A 19,407-nucleotide genomic window follows, 5' to 3' on the forward strand; every position below is an offset into this window, starting at 1 on the left:
TCTCTGATATGCCCCTTATCTATTTTTAGCCCATAGGCATTTTATACCACATGATAATGTAACTATAATTTTCATAAAGCAAGAAAAGCCTGTTTATCTGTGAACATAAAGCAAACATGTTCCAGAATAATTTTTAAGGCTCTTTTCCCCATATCCTGCAATGAGTTCCCTATTGTTAGAAGGTCCTGACCAAGATTTGAACAGAATGCAAACCACAAGCCACTAACTCTGGGGTGAAGAAACCATTGCTTAGTTCATACTTTAATAAATGGTTTTCTTTTAATGAGGATGAGGTGGCACCTTCAATTTTTACCATACCTCCTGTTTGACTTTTTACAAAGAACATATATTCATTTTATAATTTTGAAATAATGTATTTTATGAATTGCATGTTTTAAATTTTTCTACAGGGGCCCCTGGGTGGCTCAGCCATTAAGCATCTGCCTTCAGCTCAGGTCATGATCCCAGGGTCCTGGGATGGAGCCCCACATCAGGCTCCCTGCTCAGCAGGAAGCCTGCTTCTCCCTGTCCCACTCCCCCTGCTTGTGTTCCCTCTCTCGCTGTGTCTCTGTCAAATAAATAAATAAAATCTTTAAAAAAAAATAATAAAATAAATTTTTCTACAAAGTTCCTTTTAAATTTACCAAGTGGAAACTAATAAAATTTCATTATGTTAATTTTGCAATTTTTAGAACAACCGAGATTTCTGTATGAAAGGTTTTTCTATATGCATGAAGAATACTTTTCCTTTTGGGGCACCAGGTGGTACAGTCAGTTAAGCATCCGACTCGTTTTGGCTCAGGTCATGATCTCAGGTGCTGACAGAGCCCTGCATCTGGCTCCATACTCAGTGGGGAGTCTGCTTGGCTTTCTCTCTCCCTCCTCCTCCGCTCCTCACTGCCTCCACCCTCCCGGCTGCCCAGTGCTCTCTCTCTCTCTGTCTCTAAAATCAATCTTTTAAAAAAATATATTTTTATATGTATGTAGAACATTAAAGGAAAACAGTTGTGAAAAACTGAGAGGAAAATAATAGTTTGACACATTATAGGAGAATAGAGCCTCCAGATGAAATTCTGACTAGAGCTAAATATAAAAACTACAATTCTAGAAGTTACAGTTTCAAACAAGCAACTGTCTAAACTTTTAAGAGCAGGTCACACAATAATAGTTCCCAAAACCTGCATTTAATGCATAAAATCATTTTGCTTTTCATTATATAACCACATCTTCAAAGTTTAAGCCACAATCTCACAAATACTTGGCTAATGGCCTTTACTTTTAGACAACCCATCATGCTATTTTACACCATAAAATGTTGCTTCTACATGGCTTTGCACAGCAAACACCTATATCAAAACACTCCTGCTTATTTTACTATCTATTGGAGGAATGGGAATGGGGAAGAGGAGAGGGGCAGTTTACATGCTAAGAAAACATGGAGCAGGGGGTGGGGGAGTCCAGAGCACAAAAAGGTATGGTATTCACTACTCCTAAACCTGCTTTTCCCACATACTTATTAACTAAATCACTTAGGCCTGCCTATACTAGTTCTATTAATTGAGAGTGGGTCTTGGGTAATTATAAACAATATTATGTGATGCTATTTCAAATTATCTGTACCTATAAGATTCTCATCGAAAAATGACAACAGAGGGGCGCCTGTGTGGCTCAGTTGGTAAGTATCTGCCTTCAGCTCAGGTCATGATCCCTGAGTCCCAGGATGGAGCCCTGCATTGGGTTCCTTGCTCAGCAGGGAGTTTGCTTCTCCCTCTGCCCCTCATCCTGCTCATGCTCTCTCTCTCTTGCTCTCTCTCAAATAAATAAATAAAATCTTAAGAAAAAAAAACCAACTACAGTAAAACCAATGAATATCTCTCAGGGCTATAAAAAAATGTACCAACTGCACTATTCTATTCTTCCATCACAGCTCTGGATAAAGGGGGGGGGGGGGGGGGAGAGAACATTTTTTAAAAAAATGATTATAAGAAGGAAAATGGACTAAAAAGAGAATTTGGTGTTATTGGGCAAATCAATCAACCTCTCTAGGTCTCATTTTCCTTAAATGTTAAATGAGCAAGGGTTGACTACTTGGAATAAATTAAACAATATCAAAGCTTTTGATTCTCTTAAATTACAAGTATTAAAGAAACGTTAACAAGGATACTTAACCTTTTTTGAATTCATAAACCCCCCCTCCTGAAAACCTGGGATTTCTCCCCAGAAAAATGCAGGTACAAATTCACTCTTTTAGCATTATATTTCAGCAAGTTCAGGAACCCCTGAAGACAAGCCATGAATAGGAGGTTAAGAATCGCTGTGTTTCAGGGTGCCTGGGTGGCTCAGTTGGTTAAGTGTCCAACTCTTGATTTCAGCTCAGGTCATGATCTTAGGGTTGTAAGACCAAGCCCCGCATTGGGCTCCACACTGGGTGTGGAGCCTGCTTAAGCTTCTCTTTCTCCCTCTCCCTGTGCTCCTATCCCCCTTAAAAAAAAAAATAAATAAATAAAAAGAATTGCTGTGCTTCTAGAAAATTCCACCTTTCTCTGCTTTCAGAAACAACCTGTATGTTTCATAAACTCATTTAATTTTTATGAACTAACTCTCTGAATCAGATTTCCTATCCAATCCCAATCTGACTTATTCCAAAGGGAGGGAAAAAGTAAGCTTAAAAAGTTCTTAAAATCTGAAATAGAAAAGAGTTACCATTCAGGGGGAGGGGAAAAAAAAAAGATTCACCTTTTACAAAGAAAAACAGGCTTGGTTTTTTTTTTTTTAAGATTTTATTTATTTGACAGAGAGAGAGATAGTGAGAGCAGGAACACAAGCAGGGGGAGTGGGAGAGGGAGAAGCAGGCTTCCCGCGGAGCAGGGAGCCCGATGCAGGGTTCGATCCCAGGACCCTGGGATCATGACCTCAGCCAAAGGCAGACACTTAATGACTGAGCCACCCAGGCGCCCAACAGGTTTGTTTTTAAGTGAACATTATCAACCTTATTAGATACTTCACTAGCCAAAACCCATCTTTCATCTACTCTGGCAACTTAACCGTTGATTCCACTCAACCACATTAACAATGCACCTGAGTCTGGGAGAACCACATGAAGCTTCAAAAAAAAAAATACACTTACTGAGATGGACCAGAGCAAATGGTCACAAAAAAAGCATCTGAAAAGATACGAGTACTCTGAAAGCAGGTCTCAGGCCAAATTAATGACAATAAATGCTCTTAGAGTTTCTAAAAGATCTAAATGTATATGTTACCTTTAAAATTTTTGAAGAATGAATTCTGATTAAAAATAATTGATTTTCATATGTATTACTGCCTAATCACTATTGAGAAATCCAATGACTGAATAGTCCATAGTAACTTATCAGCTGATTTGATTAATTTTTTAAACTTTATTTATTTAAGTAATCTCTACACCCAGTGTGGGGCTTGAACTCACAACTCCAAAATCAAGAGTCTCATGCTCTACCAACTGAGTCAGCCAGGAGCCCCTGATTTGACTTTTTTAGAGACCAGTCACAAAATGTATACAAGTTCCCCAATATCTACTATTGATAAATTATATAAAATCTTTATCTAAGATATAAAATACTCATAGTAGATTTCATGCACTGTACTAGATTCTGTGGGAAAATACAAATGAAAATACAATACTAACGCTGGACTCAAACAACTTAGATACCAACATTTCTAGTTTAACTACTACAGTAGTTATCCATTTAGTTTCCTAAATGGATTTCACTGCATGCAAGTCTTGCCCTATTCCAACCTACAATTTTTCTAAAATCTGATCATATCTGTGGTAATAGAAATAACTTTTAACAACTCCTCATTGCCTAGTTTTTCACACAACTACCTCTATAAGTAGGAGAAAGAACCTGGGCCTTTGAAGGCCTGAAGATGTAGCTTGGAACTCACAAAGCATGACAAAATTCTCTTTATAATTCATAAAAATAATTCATTTGCTCCATAATACAATCATATTTGATTTTAATAAAAAAATGGTGTGCGTTTTCCCCTGAGTAACTGACACTCTAGTAAGATGCACCTTGCTATTTCTGTGACTGTACACACCCACACGCTGCCAGGCTAAAAATACTTCCAAGACTAAGTCACGAGCCTTCAGGATACAGTCAAAACTTAGCACACAAGGTCCCCAGCTCCACTCCAACCACAACTCCAGCAGCAACAGAGCAACACCACAGCCACGCCAAGGTACACCTAACACAACTTCCCCGTCACTCCCCAAAACACACACACACAGGCACACACACGCACACTCTCCTTGATGTTTCATACCACTGCTGTTCCCTTTCCTAGAATTCTCCTCCCTACTACCCAACCACCAGCAATCTCCTGTTCATCTTGCCAGATTTCACTCAAGTATCACCTCTTCTATAATGCTGTCTAGATCACCTAAAACAGAGTTAACCATGCTTTCTTGGGTGTCCTTTGTATCTGTCACATACTTTTATTATAGCACCTTATTCCCAAAGTATTATTTTCTTTGTTTACTCATCCTCTTTCTCACTAGACCATGAATTTCTTCTTAAGGCCAGGAACCCCATTTTACTTATGCTTGTATTACTAAGGCCCAACAGTGCCTATCTAATGGTGGTTGTTCAATAAATTTTGTCAAATAAATGAGACAAATAAATACATAAATACCACTCTCTAAATTCTTCCCTGATTTATTCTTCTTCATAGCACTTATAATCTAACATGCTATAGTTTACTTTTAAATTTGTATATTGCTTTTGCATTTATTAGTTTATTCACTCATGTAATTCTAGGCCTTAGAACATTGCCTAAAACATAAAAGGTATTCAATATTTGTCGTATGAGTGAAAGAAATACACTTAGTTATCTGAAAACCATTCTGTTCAGATTATTCAATATAAAATATGGTTTTTTACGTGTAGTTTTCTTCCCCCACCCAAAAAAAGCAAGCAAGACAGAAATGCTAATTATGCCAAATCCTTGATAATGGCAGCAAGTAACACTTTTTATAAACTTCTAAGAAAAGATATGGTTTAATATTAAAATTCCAGATGGTTATAGGTAAACTTAGAGTTTACTATTTTCTAGTAAGGTACTGAGGAACATTCATTTTCAAAAAATGTATAAAGGTTCTTACCCGGGCGCCTGGGTGGCTCAGTTGGTTGAGCAACTGCCTTCGGCTTAGGTCATGGTCCTGGAGTCCCGGGATCGAGTCCCACATCGGGCTCCCTGCTCGGCAGGGAGTCTGCTTCTCCATCTGACCCTCCCCCCTCTCATGTGCTCTCTCTCTCTCAAATAAATAAATAAAATCTTTAAAAAAAAAAAAAAAAAGGTTCTTACCCATCCTTGGTTTGATCAGCTACTCCTGCCAAGAGCTGCACAATCTTCGGATTGCTATTTGGATCATTATACAGTCCAAGATAGCGCTGGACAAAGTCTTCTGGGGTCATGTAATGTTCTCCATCAACCTCAGTACTGGCATACTAAAAAATAAATAATGTATACTTAAAAATTAAAATTATTCAACAACATCTTGTAACCAAAAAATGTTTGTGAAAAGGTAAATTAAAGGCCAGTTATCAAAATCATAATAAAGATAATAAATGCAGGGCTTTTCTCTGGATAGTAAAAAATACTCATAGCCTGATTTAATATACTGATACATGCTACAACATGGACAAACCTTGAAAACATTATAAGTTAGAGAAGCCAAACACCGAAGGCCACAGATTGTATGACCCCTTTTACATGAAATGTCCACAGTAGGCAAATTCACAGTGACAGAAAGCAGAGGCATAGTTGCCAGGAACTGGGAGGAAGGAGAAATGAGAGTAACTGCTTAAACACATATGAGATTTTTTTGGGGGGGGCAATGAAAATGTCCTGGAATTAGATTGTGGCAATGGCCATACAATATTGTAAATATACTAAATGACATTGCACTGTAAACTTTATTTTTTTTAAGATTTTTTTTTTAAAGATTTTATTTAGGGGCGCCTGGGTGGCTCAGTCGGTTAAGCGGCTGCCTTCGGCTCAGGTCATGATCCCGGGGTCCTGGGATCGAGCACCACGTCCAGCTCCCTGCTCAGCGGAGAGCCGGCTTCTCCCTCTCCCTCTGCCTGCCACTCTGCCTACTTGTGCTCTCTGCCAAATAAATAAATAAAATCTTTAAAAAAAAAAAGATTTTATTTATTGACAGAGAGAGAGAGAGAGAGAGGACAAGCAGGGGGAGTGGCAGGCAGACAGAGAGGTAGAAGCAGACTCCCTGCTGAGCAGGGAGCCCGATGCGGGACTTGATCCCAGGACCCTTAAATCATGACCTGAGCGGAAGGCAGACACTTAACGACTGAGCCACCCAGGCGTCCCTGCACTATAAACTTTAAAATGGTTAAAATGGTGAATTTTGTTATGTGACTTTTATCTCAACGAAACATATAATACGTAAGAGAAGAAATACAAGAAAGACGAAGAAAGGTGAAAGGGCAGCCGAGGTGACCAAGACCTCAGAGTGAGAAGATGACACCTGTAGACTCCTAGAGGCTTTCCACCTCCAATAGTGGGGAGCTGGGGGGCGGGGTAGGGAGGGTGGTGCAGGACAGACTACTAAACCTTAGAAAGTGAAATGAACGAGAAAAACATGACCTTCCATCATAGGTATTTGTTCTATGTTCCAGTAGCTGGAAAAAAGAAACAAAAATATTCTGCTTTTATGTGATTAATTTTTACAAAGAAAATAATACCTGCCTATCAAATAAATAATTTTAAGGGTTTTATGTACTATGGCATGATCAAACATGAACAACCAAAGCTCTCCTCTTTGGGTTGCAGCTCATCAATTTAGCTACTTCAGTCAAATATCAAAGTAGTAACATCAGAAATTTTCCCAGAATTGAAGAATACAAGAGATCACTAAATGCCAAGCACAATATATTAAAAAAAATTAAAAAAAAAAAAAAACCCACATCAGGACCTGGCCCATCATCATAAAATTATAGAACATCAGAATAAAGAGAAAATCCTAAAAGTTTTCAGACAGAAAAAAAAAGGTCACCTATCAAGAATTATGAATCACCAGCATCAATGCTTCCTCAACAGAAACACTGAAAGCTGAAGACAATGCAGTAAGACCTTGAAAATTCTAAGATGAGTTTCAGCCCAGATTTCTAAACTGAGCCAAACTTTCAATCAATTGTAAGAGTAGGTTAAAAGTACTTTGAGGGGTGCCTGGGTAGCTTACTCAATTGGGCATCTGACTCTTGGTTTCAGCTTAGGTCATGGTCTCAGGGTCATGGGATCGAGTCCTGCAGCCAGCTTGGTGCTCAGCACGGAGGCTGCTTCTCTCCCTCTCCTTCTGTACCTCTCCCTGCTCATGCATGCTCTCTCCCTCTCTAAAATGGATAAATCTTTTAAAAAATAAATAAATAAAAATAAAAGTACTTTGAGATATCCATGTTCTCAATACTTTTTTCTCTCATCATGTGCCTTCTCAGGAAGCTATAGGAAAATTTACTCCATCAAAAAGAGGGCATGAACCAAGTCAGAGGAAGATGTGGGATCCAGGAATCAGATGATCCAACCCAGGAAAGTGGCCAAGAGAAATCCCAGGACAACTGTGCTGTAGGCCTCTAGAGTTCATAATCCTGGCAGGGAGCAGACAAAGGGCTCCAAGAAGGAAGCCACTGGGGAAAATGAAATGTTAAATTATCCAAGGCATTTGGCTATGTGAAAAATAATATTGGGAGGAGTATGAATCTTTGTTCAAATGTCACCTTCTCAATGAGATCTACTCTTATCACCCTATTTAGTATTACCCATGCAACCCATGCCTGCACCTATATTCCCAACCCCCCCATACATTGCTCTTTTTTCCCCATTGGCACCAATCACTTTCTAACACACTACGTATTTTACTTCTTTATTATGTTTATTGTCTATCTCCCAAAAAAAGGAATGAATCTTTGTCTAGTTTGTTCACTGTTGTATCCCAAGCACCAAGAATAATGGCACACAGTAGGCATTCAGTAAATATTTGTTAAGTTAATGAATTGGTATTAGGTATACAAATTGCTAAGTAAATGGAAAGTTAGGTGATTTTTAACTCTATGAGAAAGTAAGTTATGAAAAGGTATTTTTGTTGTACAAAAACAGGAAATATAATACATGACTTGGCTCAAAACAAACAGTATTTATAGTCATAATATAGATACAAATATTAATTTAATAACAATGATAAACATACTGAGAGGAATGGAGGGAGAAGGAAGGAGGAAGAAGTATAAGGAAGTCCTCAACTACTATCATAGGAAGTCAATAATGCCTAGAAATAGCAGTATAGAGATATGAAGGGAAATACCACAATAAATAGCTAAGAGTTAGAAGTGGTTGCTTCTGGGAAACAAGACAGGGATGGAAAGGATCAAAGCAAAGGACTACTGGTTTGCTTTTTGGTTAAGCATTTCAAATATTCTCATTTGTGAATCTGACTAAACCAAGCAACCAGCTCTTTCAACAAGGAAAGAATTAAATAAAATACGTTTCTTTTGTCATATTCTAAAACATACCACAGAGGCTATCACAGCCAATGCTTTATTAGCCTGCACAAGAAGTAGACCAAGGTACACATGTTTTTACTAGCTTGTACTACCAAAAACACCTAACAAATATCACCTCAAAATAAAGTCATGTTCTCTCTACATGCTATAAATGTCATTCCCGAAATGGTCCTAAGTTTAAGTCCTGGCCCTACCACTAACTCACCGAGTCCTTCAAGAACTCCATTCTCCCCAAGCTTCTAGATATATCATACATCTATAAAACGAAGACCAGGTGGGGTGGGAGGGATGGGGTGACTGGGTGATAGACACTGGGGAGGGTATGTGCTCTGGTAAGCACTGTGAATTGTGCAAGACTGTTGAATCTCAGATCTGTACCTCTGAAACAAATAATGCAATATATGTTAAGAAAAAAAAAAAAGAAGATAGCAGGAGGGGAAGAATGAAGAGGGGGAAATTGGAGGGGGAGACGAACCATGAGAGACGATGGACTCTGAAAAACAAACTGAAGGTTCTAGAGGGGAGGGGAGTGGGAGGATGGGTTAGCTTGGTGATAGGTATTAAAGAGGGCACGTTCTGCATGGAGCACTGGGTGTTATGCACAAACAATGAATGACGGAACACTACATCTAAAACTAATGATGTAATGTATGGTGATTAACATAACAATAAAAAATTTAAAAAAAATAAAATGAAGACCAAATAATCTTTGACATTTCAAAACAATAGGTATGCAAATATAGGATAAAGAAAAAATTAACTGTATAGTATTAATACTAATAGTGAGTGGATTCTACCAATTCCTGTCAACTACTTCTTTTGCTCTTTGTTCTTCAGTGTTCTTCAAAATCTGACATGTTTTACCAAAATCAGAAAACCACGGAGTTAAGAATAGGCAGGAGTGGGGAAAGGCACAATGTCAGGAAGACTACCGCAATTGAAAAGAGGAATCAACACAAGAAAGTCTAAAAATAGAATATAAAGACACTGACAAGTCAACAACTCACTAGAACATGAGTGCCAAACAATGGTATGGGAAATACTATGGGATTCAAAAAAGAGTGGTTCATTCTAAGAACAGGTGGAATGAGGCTGCAGTAGGAAGGAGAAAGTAACGTTCAGAATAGGCCTTGAAAATAAAACTCAATTTTAACTGCAAACAGACAGGGTCTTTCAGGCTAAAAAAAGAAAAAAGAAAATGTGAACAAATATAGAAATTTTAAAATACTTTTTTTCCTTTTTGGGGGGGGGAGAGAGTTAGTTGAAAAGGAAATGGTAATGAAGAGAGGATATATACAAAGATAACATGCAGAGGTGAGACCAAAAAGGCACTTTGAAACCAGATGATAGAAGACTTTGAATGCTAAGCTGAATAGTCTGAACTCCATTCTGTGGACCTTGGGATGCCACTAAAAATTTTAGAGGAGGACAGAGATGTGATTTAACCCGTGCCATCTCTGGTGGCAAGGGAAAAGATGGTTTGGAGAGGACAGAAACTGACTGGGGGCAGGGAGAACAAGTGTCCCCTACTGAAGATCCAGATAAAAGAGGATGAGGCCTGAACCAAGGGGGTGGGAGTGCAAATAAGAAAACAATGGGTATTTTCACCCCTTGCTAATGGCCTTTTTTAAAAATGATTCTCATAATGTTACAGTCACACCATTCAAAATTCAAAAGGTACAGAAGGGTATACAGTGAAAAGTCTTTCTAACACCTCTGTCCCCACTCAATACCCCACTCCAGAGGCAATCAATTTTTTGTATATCCTTCCAGATGTTTTACGCATAAATGATTATACACATATAAGATATATGCATACACATGTTAATGTATATACATGCAAATATGCATGAATATTCTTACTCGTTTCTTTTTACACAAATGATAACTATAGATACTGTTCTGTACATCTTGCTTTTTTCTAATTCAGTCATTTTGAAAAGCAATTCAGCAATATATATACATATACATATCATATATAAAGAACTATACGAATGCTCACATCCTTTGACAAGGAATCCTGGGTCTGACTCCTATGAAAATTTAAAAGAAGGAAGAACTAAACACAAGATGCAAAATAAAAAAAAATACTAGAGATGGGTTATGGAGATCTTTGTTCTCTCTCCAATGGTTTGAGAGCTGCTTGCTTTCCTTAATCAGATGTCAGTTTTCAAAAAAGAGAATATGAAAACATTTCAGAGTTAGTATTAACAAAATGTGGCAACTAAGTCTCCATTTCTTTTTGCCACATAGGTGTCTCACATCTAACACTAATACCTGAATTTGACTGCCAGGATTACCACCACTACACACAGAACACACACACACACACAAATTATACTGTACTTACAGAATCACCAGGATTTCACAACATTCTTGACTTTATCAGGAAATAAAGCAGCCTTAGCACAAACCAACGACACGGCAGCCAACAAGGAAAACAAATGCTTTTGTTGACAAGTACCGGAACAGGCTTTGCCAGTATCTGGGGTTATAAATGATGCCAGAGAATCACTTACCCTGAGGTATTTTGCTAGTGTTTTCCCCAACTCTCCTAGTCTATTTTAACTTGATTTGAACTGAAAGATAAAGTGTATAGCTCAGAGGGAAAAAAAACAACTCTTCTCATCCATAAGGAGTTAGTACTTGACTTTTGCAGGAGACAGTTAACTAATTAACTCATTAAATTAGAGACAATTACTTGGCAATGTCAGTGAGTCTGTTTGCCTGAACAGACAGAACAGAAGAGGGAGTATAGAACTGAAACTAGAATCTACCCACAGTCAAGATGCTAAAACATTTTAGATATTATGTTAACAAAGAAAAGCAGGTACCTTAAAAACAGATGATATATTTAAACCAAAAGTATATTTTTAAATACTTTTAAAAAAAGAATGACCCATTTATTTTAAACAGCTTCATTACTTTCAATGTTTATTTTAATTGACTGCATAATAATGTTTTAAACAAAGTAAACATGGCCTTGAGTAACACAAAAGGCTAGAAATCAGAATAGATTAAGTAGCCATTTTGAGACCTCTTTCTGCTAACCAAAATGACTCGCATATTTATACTAAAAACAATAAAAAGCAATGTAAAACAAAGTTTTGGGTCTACCATGCTAACAGTTATGCTAAAAATTTAATCTATCAACTAACTTACTCGTTTCATAATATCATTTCCATTTTGTTCCTGTCATTTCAAAGAGTGAACCAAAATTACTTTAAATGAAATTGACCAAATATTATATCCATACTCCAAATAATTTTAGAGTTAATCATTTGCCATTTCAAAGATGTCTCTTAAGCAGTTGTAAATCCCTCTTGGGCAGGAAGTCAAGGACACATGAAAGACATTGACAAGAAGTAGCTGACAGTATCCAAACAAAAATAGTGACTTATTTTCTTGATTAAACTTTTTCCAAATCCAACTCAAGTTTTGGAATGTAAAAGTGCACATAGATTTGACATTTCCAGAAATATTTAAATTTACATTGAGTGTAGTTCACATGTGCTTGAAAAAGTCTTTACATTCTTAAGATTGAGAAATAAAATGGATCTTAATGAAAGATTAGAATCTTTATTGCTGATGAAAGATGGTAGGGTTTCACATATAGATATATGTACTTACACTACTGTACTTACACTGAACTACCTCTAACTCCAAATGAGATCATGTTATCTAGAAATATTTTGCCTACCAAGCCAATAGATCAACATATCAAGGTCTCACTTGACTGAAGTAAGTTAGACAGTAGTAACTAACTCCTTTAACTATTTACCAAATTTCAACCTATATTACAGGTTACTATAAAGCAGACTTTACAAAGAGTTTTCACACAATCCTAAATTTCTATTGAGTAAAGAGGAAAAGAAGGTTAACATAAAATTCAATGACACAAATGAGTAAAAAACCCAAACAGTCTAAATGATACAAATTACCTGTTAAAATGGTTTAAGTTCAAAGACAAATAGATCCTTTGATATTTTATATGTCTAAAGGACTTTCCAGAGATTATAAAGAAAAATTCTGATCTGCTATAACTATAAAGTGGATTACTTTTTAAAAAGCATAGTTGTATCAAGGATTTTCTTTTTAAGTATGCACACCAAAACCAAGGTAATATATTTAGAGGCACTACTTAAAATCTGCTAATTTCAAATCTTCCGGTCATTTTGCATTTACTTAAAAAACATTTATCAAGTAGCGATTGTGTGCTAGACACTATGCCTGGTACCAAGGATGCAAAGATCACAAAAACATAATTCCTACCCTCACATAGCTCAGAGACGATAGCATGATGGACACCGAAACCAGGGTCAGAAAACGAGTTCTAATCCCCTGTGCAATTTCTTGAGTGAAACATAGCTTCTTTGAGCCTCTTCTCTAATAAAACAGTACAGAAAGATAGCTGTCTTGATGTAAGGGAAAAAATGAGATCTTGAACACCAAAGTACCTGGAAATTGTAAAACTAATGCATATTGAAATACTGTAGTTCTTCTAAAATGCTTAGAAACACAGAAAAGCATAGGGTCCCAATTTCCCTCCTTTGCTTATTTAATTATTCTGCTTTTGCCCAAGCATGAAGGAGTTATTGTTCTAACTCTTCATCTTCCTCCAAACCAAGGTTTCCTTGGGGGTGGCTTCCACTATTCTTGGGTTTACCACATCGGTCCTAACTGGTCTAGCCAGCTTCATCTCTGCTTATCTAACATGGGGCTGTAATATGAGTTAAAACACACTGTTGCTCCATGACTTTGTTCCAACGGAGATGAACTGACATTTTTCAGATCTCAATATCCTTTTAATTTCAGCAACTCTCAAATGACAATGTCACAAAGTTTGGTAATTACAGATATCACATAAAGCATTTCCCATGTATAAAAATGAATACATTAACAATGGAAGAGCTGAGCATACAAAGTTAATCCTCTTGCTGTCCTTCACTTTTACTGCTCTTACTCCTAACGGAAGCCAAATTTAGTCAGGAATGTATGCCCTTTCACTACACGAGCATGCTCCATGAGGAGCAAACTGCAATGGGTCTGACACACAAACCCTGTTACAACAATACAATGTGGAATTCATCTATCATAAGTAATACTTTAGTAAGAAAAAATACTTTTAACACATACGGCCAATTTTTTAAAAGATTTTAATTAGCAATGCAAAATTTTTTTGATATTTACTAAAATCAACTACACATGCATTAGGAAAAGGTAATTTTATCCATCTAATTTTATTTATTTATTTATAAGATTTTATTTATTTATCTGTCAGAGTGAAAGAGAGAGAGAGAGAGAACAAGCAGGGGGAGTGGTAGGCAGAGGGAGAAGCAGGCTCCCCACTGAGCAAGGAGCCCGATGCACAACTCAATCCCAGGACCCCAGGATCATGACCCAAGCCAAAGGCAGACACTTAACTGATTGAGCCACCCAGGTGTCCCATCCATCTAATTTTAACTAGCACTTTCTGTTGTATATTTCACAAACACGAGAATCAAACCTTCTATTTGATTTTACAAAAAAAGTTCTCCAAAAGTCTGCTTTCTAACTCAGCTTGTTTCCATGAAATATTATGTGCTTATTTTTCTTTTTGCTTCAGTATATGTATTTTTACTGTCCATTATATCAAGTCCTACTGTCAGCTACTAAAAAATGCAAGTCCTAACAGAGCATGGAGGTGCAATACCCTTGTTAATCACTGAAATCAACTGAAACTACCATAATAAATGAGGTCTACCAAAACAATTTTCCCCTCAAAATGGCCAAAAACCTTGGAAATAAAATAATGACCCCAGAGAACTCAATAACTCAAACTAGAATGCTTCTCAGGACAGATTAAGTTGTATAATTAATTTGCATTGTTCTTAAAATAATACTTCAATCTCTTGGTCTAAGTAACCATGGGAACATACAAGGAGCATATATATTTGTAAGCCTGAGCAAATCATGTCTTTGACAATCAAGGTGCAGCTCCTAGGGGGACAGAATGCTTTAATGTTGGTAAGCTTTGATTAAATACCAAGATTTTTGCCACAGAGATAGAAGGACCTTTATCCTGGTAGGGAGTGGAAAATATTAAAAGATTTAAGAGACAGATCAAACAAATGTAATGTATGAACATGGCTTGGATCCTGATTTTAATAAAACAACTTTAAAAAATGAAACAATCAGGGAAATTTCAACACTGAATGGAAATCCACATTATTAAGGAATATTTTTACCTGTAATAATCGAATTATGGTCTGATGGTTTTCAGAGTCATCACCTTTGGAGATACTAAAGTATTTGTGTATGCAGTGATACAATGTCTGGGAATTGCTTCAAAATAATCCAATGCAGCTGCAATACAGACGAAGCAAGATCAGCCATAACAGTTGGTGAAGTTGAGTGATGGATATATGGTAATTCATTATACTATTTTCTCTAACTGTATACAGGTTTAAAATTTTCCATAATTAAAAAAGACTTTTTAAAAGACAGAAAAAGAATGAGATGATTCTATATGTACTAACATACCCCTATCTCCAAACAATATTAACTAAAAAAGCCAAGTTGCTTTGAAATACATAAAGCAAGTCTCTTCCATTTACTGTATAACCTTGATCAAGTTACTTAACCCTTCTAGGGCTCAGTTTCCTCATCTATGAAAATGGGAATATTAATGGTTCCTATCTTATAGAGTTGTTTTGAGGATTAAGTATAAAGATTTGTATAGAATACTCACAATAGTGCCTGACACATAATAGTGATTCAGTAAGTAAGCAATGGCACATTCTAGAAGCCCAATAGTGGCTATGGCACTGGTTTCAGTGAATGATGCTTCAGAAACTTCAGTAATATTAAGTAAAAGAGAGCTGGACAGCACAAGGAAATGATTTTTTAAGTTACACACTGAAGAATGAATTACAAGTCTCTTTTAGGTCTGTGTCTTGGTATTTCAGAGCCTACTTGGACTATTATTCCTTCTCTGGTCCAGACTGAGCAGCTGAAGTTTCCAAAAACAACTCTGTACACATCTTTCATAGTCTCTCAATCTTAGACCATGGCTATATCCCTTCTCAGAACCTATAAACTTGAGAGAAGTCACCTCTTATGGCGGTATTTCTGAATGTGGGGATTTGTAAAGATCTTCAGGTGTATGTCTCAAGAATGTGAGTAATTAGCTGATTACATACATAATCATAAACACATATTAACATCTTAGTCACTTTATAGGTCCAGCACAGTTATCTTGGAAAGACAGGGTCTCAGATCTTATTTAGGTAAGAAAAGTCTTCATCTCATCTTAGAAGAAAAAGAAGGGAACAAGGAACTAAGCTCCATGTGTCAGGCATCATTTACAAATTACCTCAGTTAATCTTTATAACATCCCTATGCACTAGGTGTAGTTATCCCTTCTCAGACAGATGAGGAAACAGACTCCAAAGCTAATGTAAATGCCTACAGTAATACAGCAAAAAGGGAGCAAATAAGGACTCAAATCCAGATCAGACTACAAAGCCATTGTAGGCTCCAGCTACTGGTCTTCTGGATGAAAAGGAGTCAGTGAGGCCTCACTCAAGGTAGTCTAAGAACCCCAGGGACAGGAGGAAATTAAATAGGAAGGCTCACAGTCTACTCAAAGCCGTCATCCATAAGAAAGCACAGAAATGTATAAGAAAGCTTACATAATAGATCAATATGATCTACTTAAATATGATCTATTCAAAATGTAAAGTGAATTATTCCACTTCCAAAGTGAAAGACCTTCAGTAGTTTCAACAACGCTCTTAAAAAAAAAATCCAAACTCTTCTGTGGCCTGCAAACAAGGCCGTGCCTGATACGGCTCTCCTTCAGCCTCATCTCTTACTGGCCATTCACTCCCTCACTAACTGACACTTCAGGCACACTGGCCTGCTTTCTGTTTGCCGAACATACAAACCCTTATCTCTGTCTAGGCCTTTAGACTTGTGAGCCCTCTGTTCAGAATTCTCTCTGCCCACCTTTTAGTCTCATCTCTAGTATCACCTCCTCAGGGGTCTTTCCTGACCACCCCCTTGAAAAATGATGGCCTTTTCCATCATTCTGTTTATTTCCTTATCAGACTTATCACCTTCTGCAGCTGCTTTTTGTTTTTTTTCCAAGTCTGTGGGCTTTACTATTGTCTATCTCACGACGACCTAGAACGTGAGGTTTTACCTTCACTGAAATCCTCTATCTAAAATCTATAAAGGTAGGAGCACCTGGGTGGCTCAGTCAGTTAAGTGTCTGCCTTTGGCTCAGGTCAAAATCAAGCCCCACAGCAGGCTCCCTGCTCAGTGAGGAGTCTGCTTCTCCCTTTCGCCCTGCCTCTCCTCCTGGCTCATGATTGCTTTCTCGCCCCCCAACAAATAAATACATTTTTTTTAAAAAAAATCTTTAAAATCTATAAAGGTAGAACCTAGCACAATGCCTAGCCTGGCACATGGTAGACAATTAAAAATATATTGATGGGTAACAGAACACAACATGCATTTAATAACACTAATTTTCTCATCTTTTCAATTATTTTTCAATCCTTCAGTTGACTTAAGGATAAAGTCTATGGTGTGAGTATGCCCTTAATGCCTAACCCTTTTTTTTTTTTTAATGAAAACTCTATATAGTTTATGGCAAGTACTAATATACTAAAGATAGGGGCGCCTGGGTGGCTCAGTTGTTAAGCATCTGCTTTCGGCTCAGGTCACGATCCCAGGGTTCTGGGATCGAGCCCCACATTGGGCTCCCTGCTCAGTGGGAAGCCTGCTTCTCCCTCTCCCACTCCCCCTGTTTGTGTTCCCTCTCTCGCTATGTCTCTCTCTAATAAATAAATAAAATTTGGGGGGTGCCTGGGTGGCTCAGTCGTTAGGCGTCTGCCTTCGGCTCAGGTCATGATCCCAGGGTCCTGGGATTGAGCCCCGCATCGGGCTCCCCGCTCAGCGGGGAGCCTGCTTCTCCCTCTCCCACTCCCCCTGCTTATGTTCTCTCTTGCGCTGTGTCTCTCTCTGTCAAATAAATAAATAAAATCTTTAAAAAATAAAAAAAATAAAATTTTTAAAAATAATAATATACCTAAGATAAAGGCTATCATCTTCAATGCCCACATTATAAAGAACTGGTGAAAACTTAATCAGTCAGATACCCTTTTGTGTGTCTCATACTGGGTTTATTCAACCCAATTTAGTCTGGGAAGTCCTCTTTTAACTTCAGGTTCTAAACTGCTAAATTCTTACTTTTTAAATTATTCACTTGATCAAAATCTAATACATATACATCAAGACTTTGTTCTTATTTTCCCCTAATTCTTCTATAAGCATATATATGTGTAAATATAAATACAACATACACAAAACGACTTTTAGAAAACTATAATCATGCTATATACACTTATTTACATCTTTCTTATCTCACTTAATAGTACATTGGATATCTCTCTAAATCAGCTGAAATAGGCCTAACTCATTCTTTTTAGTTCTGCATAATTTTCCATGGGATGGTTATTCCATAATTTTTCTACTACTCCCCTTTGATAACATTTCTCGTTTCTTACTTTTTTTCCCTCAAGGAACAAATGAGTGCTGCAACTAACAACCCTGTACATATATATTCTTTTTTTTTTTTAAGATTTTATTTATTTGAGAGAGAGAGAATGCAAGTATGCCCACACAAGCAGGGGAGAGGGGCAGAGGGATAGGGACAAGCAGACTCCCTGCTGAGCAGGGAGCCTGATTCAGGACTAGATCCCTGGACCCTATGATTGTGACTTGAGCTGAAGGCAGCCACTTAACCAACTGAGCCACCCAGGCGCCCCTTGTACATATATATTCTTATGAGTATTTTTATTTCTCTGGGATAAATATCCCAAAGGTTGGATTGTTTGTTCAAATGGTATCTTCTATTTTAAACTATCGCCAGATTGCTTTCCAAAGAGTCTTTGTTTCCACAAATACCCTGTGAGAGCACCTTTTTCCTCCACATTGAGCCTCAGTAGATGTTATCATTTGTAATCCACATTCCATGCTTCCGAAAACATAGCCCTAATACTTATTCCAACAAAGTGGAAGTGTCTCCTGCTAAAAGTCCTGCTTAACTCCCTTCTCAGCTCCAGGTTACTGCCCAAAATAAATAAATACGTAATATGGAAACAAATTATTTATTGAATAAAAGGATATTTCTCTCAATTAAAAATTAAATGTTATCATAAAATCCCTAAGGAAGAATCACTCTTTGCTTTATATTAGCAGCATCTTCTTCCACTTCTTCTCTAAAATAACACAGAAGAAAATGAATTTTCATAATTTTTATATGGGATATGATCTTCATTGTTACATTGGTGATAATGAGAAAAAGAACAGGGTGGGGCACCTGGGTGGTTCAGTCGTTAAGCATCTGACTTCAGCTCAGGTCATGATCTCAGGGTCCTGGGCCCGAGTCCCATGTCAGGCTCCATGCTCAGCAGAGAATCTGTATCTCTCCCTCTCCCTCCACTCCTCCCCCTGCTTGTGCTCTTGCTCTCTCTCAAATAAATAAATAAATAAAATCTTCAAAAAAAAAAAAAAAAGAAAAAGAACAGGATGGAAATAATATTTGAGTTCTATATTGCACCATGTTTCTGGTCTAACATATGTAATGATAGTCTCAACATGTGTTGCTTTTACCGTACAATACACTGATAAACAACAAAAAGTCTACCAACTGAAAAAAGAGACCTTTACAAACAATTCACTTAAAACAGTTTTTGATAAACCTACTTTGCCACAAAGCATAGACTAGATTAACTCCTCATTTTGAAGTTTGTCAGGTTTATAACAAACAGCCTGTGACATTCCTGTTATCCTCACCTTA

General features: G+C 37.3%; 1 protein-coding gene across 1 annotated transcript in view; it reads right to left on the minus strand.

Annotated features, from left to right (window-relative positions):
- SLC25A12 (solute carrier family 25 member 12) overlaps nucleotides 1-19,407 on the minus strand; it is a 102,476-nt gene that overhangs the window by 78,367 nt on the left and 4,702 nt on the right. The window contains exon 3 of the mRNA XM_021702972.2: nucleotides 5,347-5,489. Within this exon, the coding sequence (XP_021558647.2) occupies nucleotides 5,347-5,489 (143 nt within the window). The remainder of the gene's footprint in view (nucleotides 1-5,346; nucleotides 5,490-19,407) is intronic.

The sequence above is a fragment of the Neomonachus schauinslandi genome, chromosome 3 (assembly GCF_002201575.2).
Source record: "Neomonachus schauinslandi chromosome 3, ASM220157v2, whole genome shotgun sequence".
Classification (NCBI taxonomy): domain Eukaryota; kingdom Metazoa; phylum Chordata; class Mammalia; order Carnivora; family Phocidae; genus Neomonachus; species Neomonachus schauinslandi.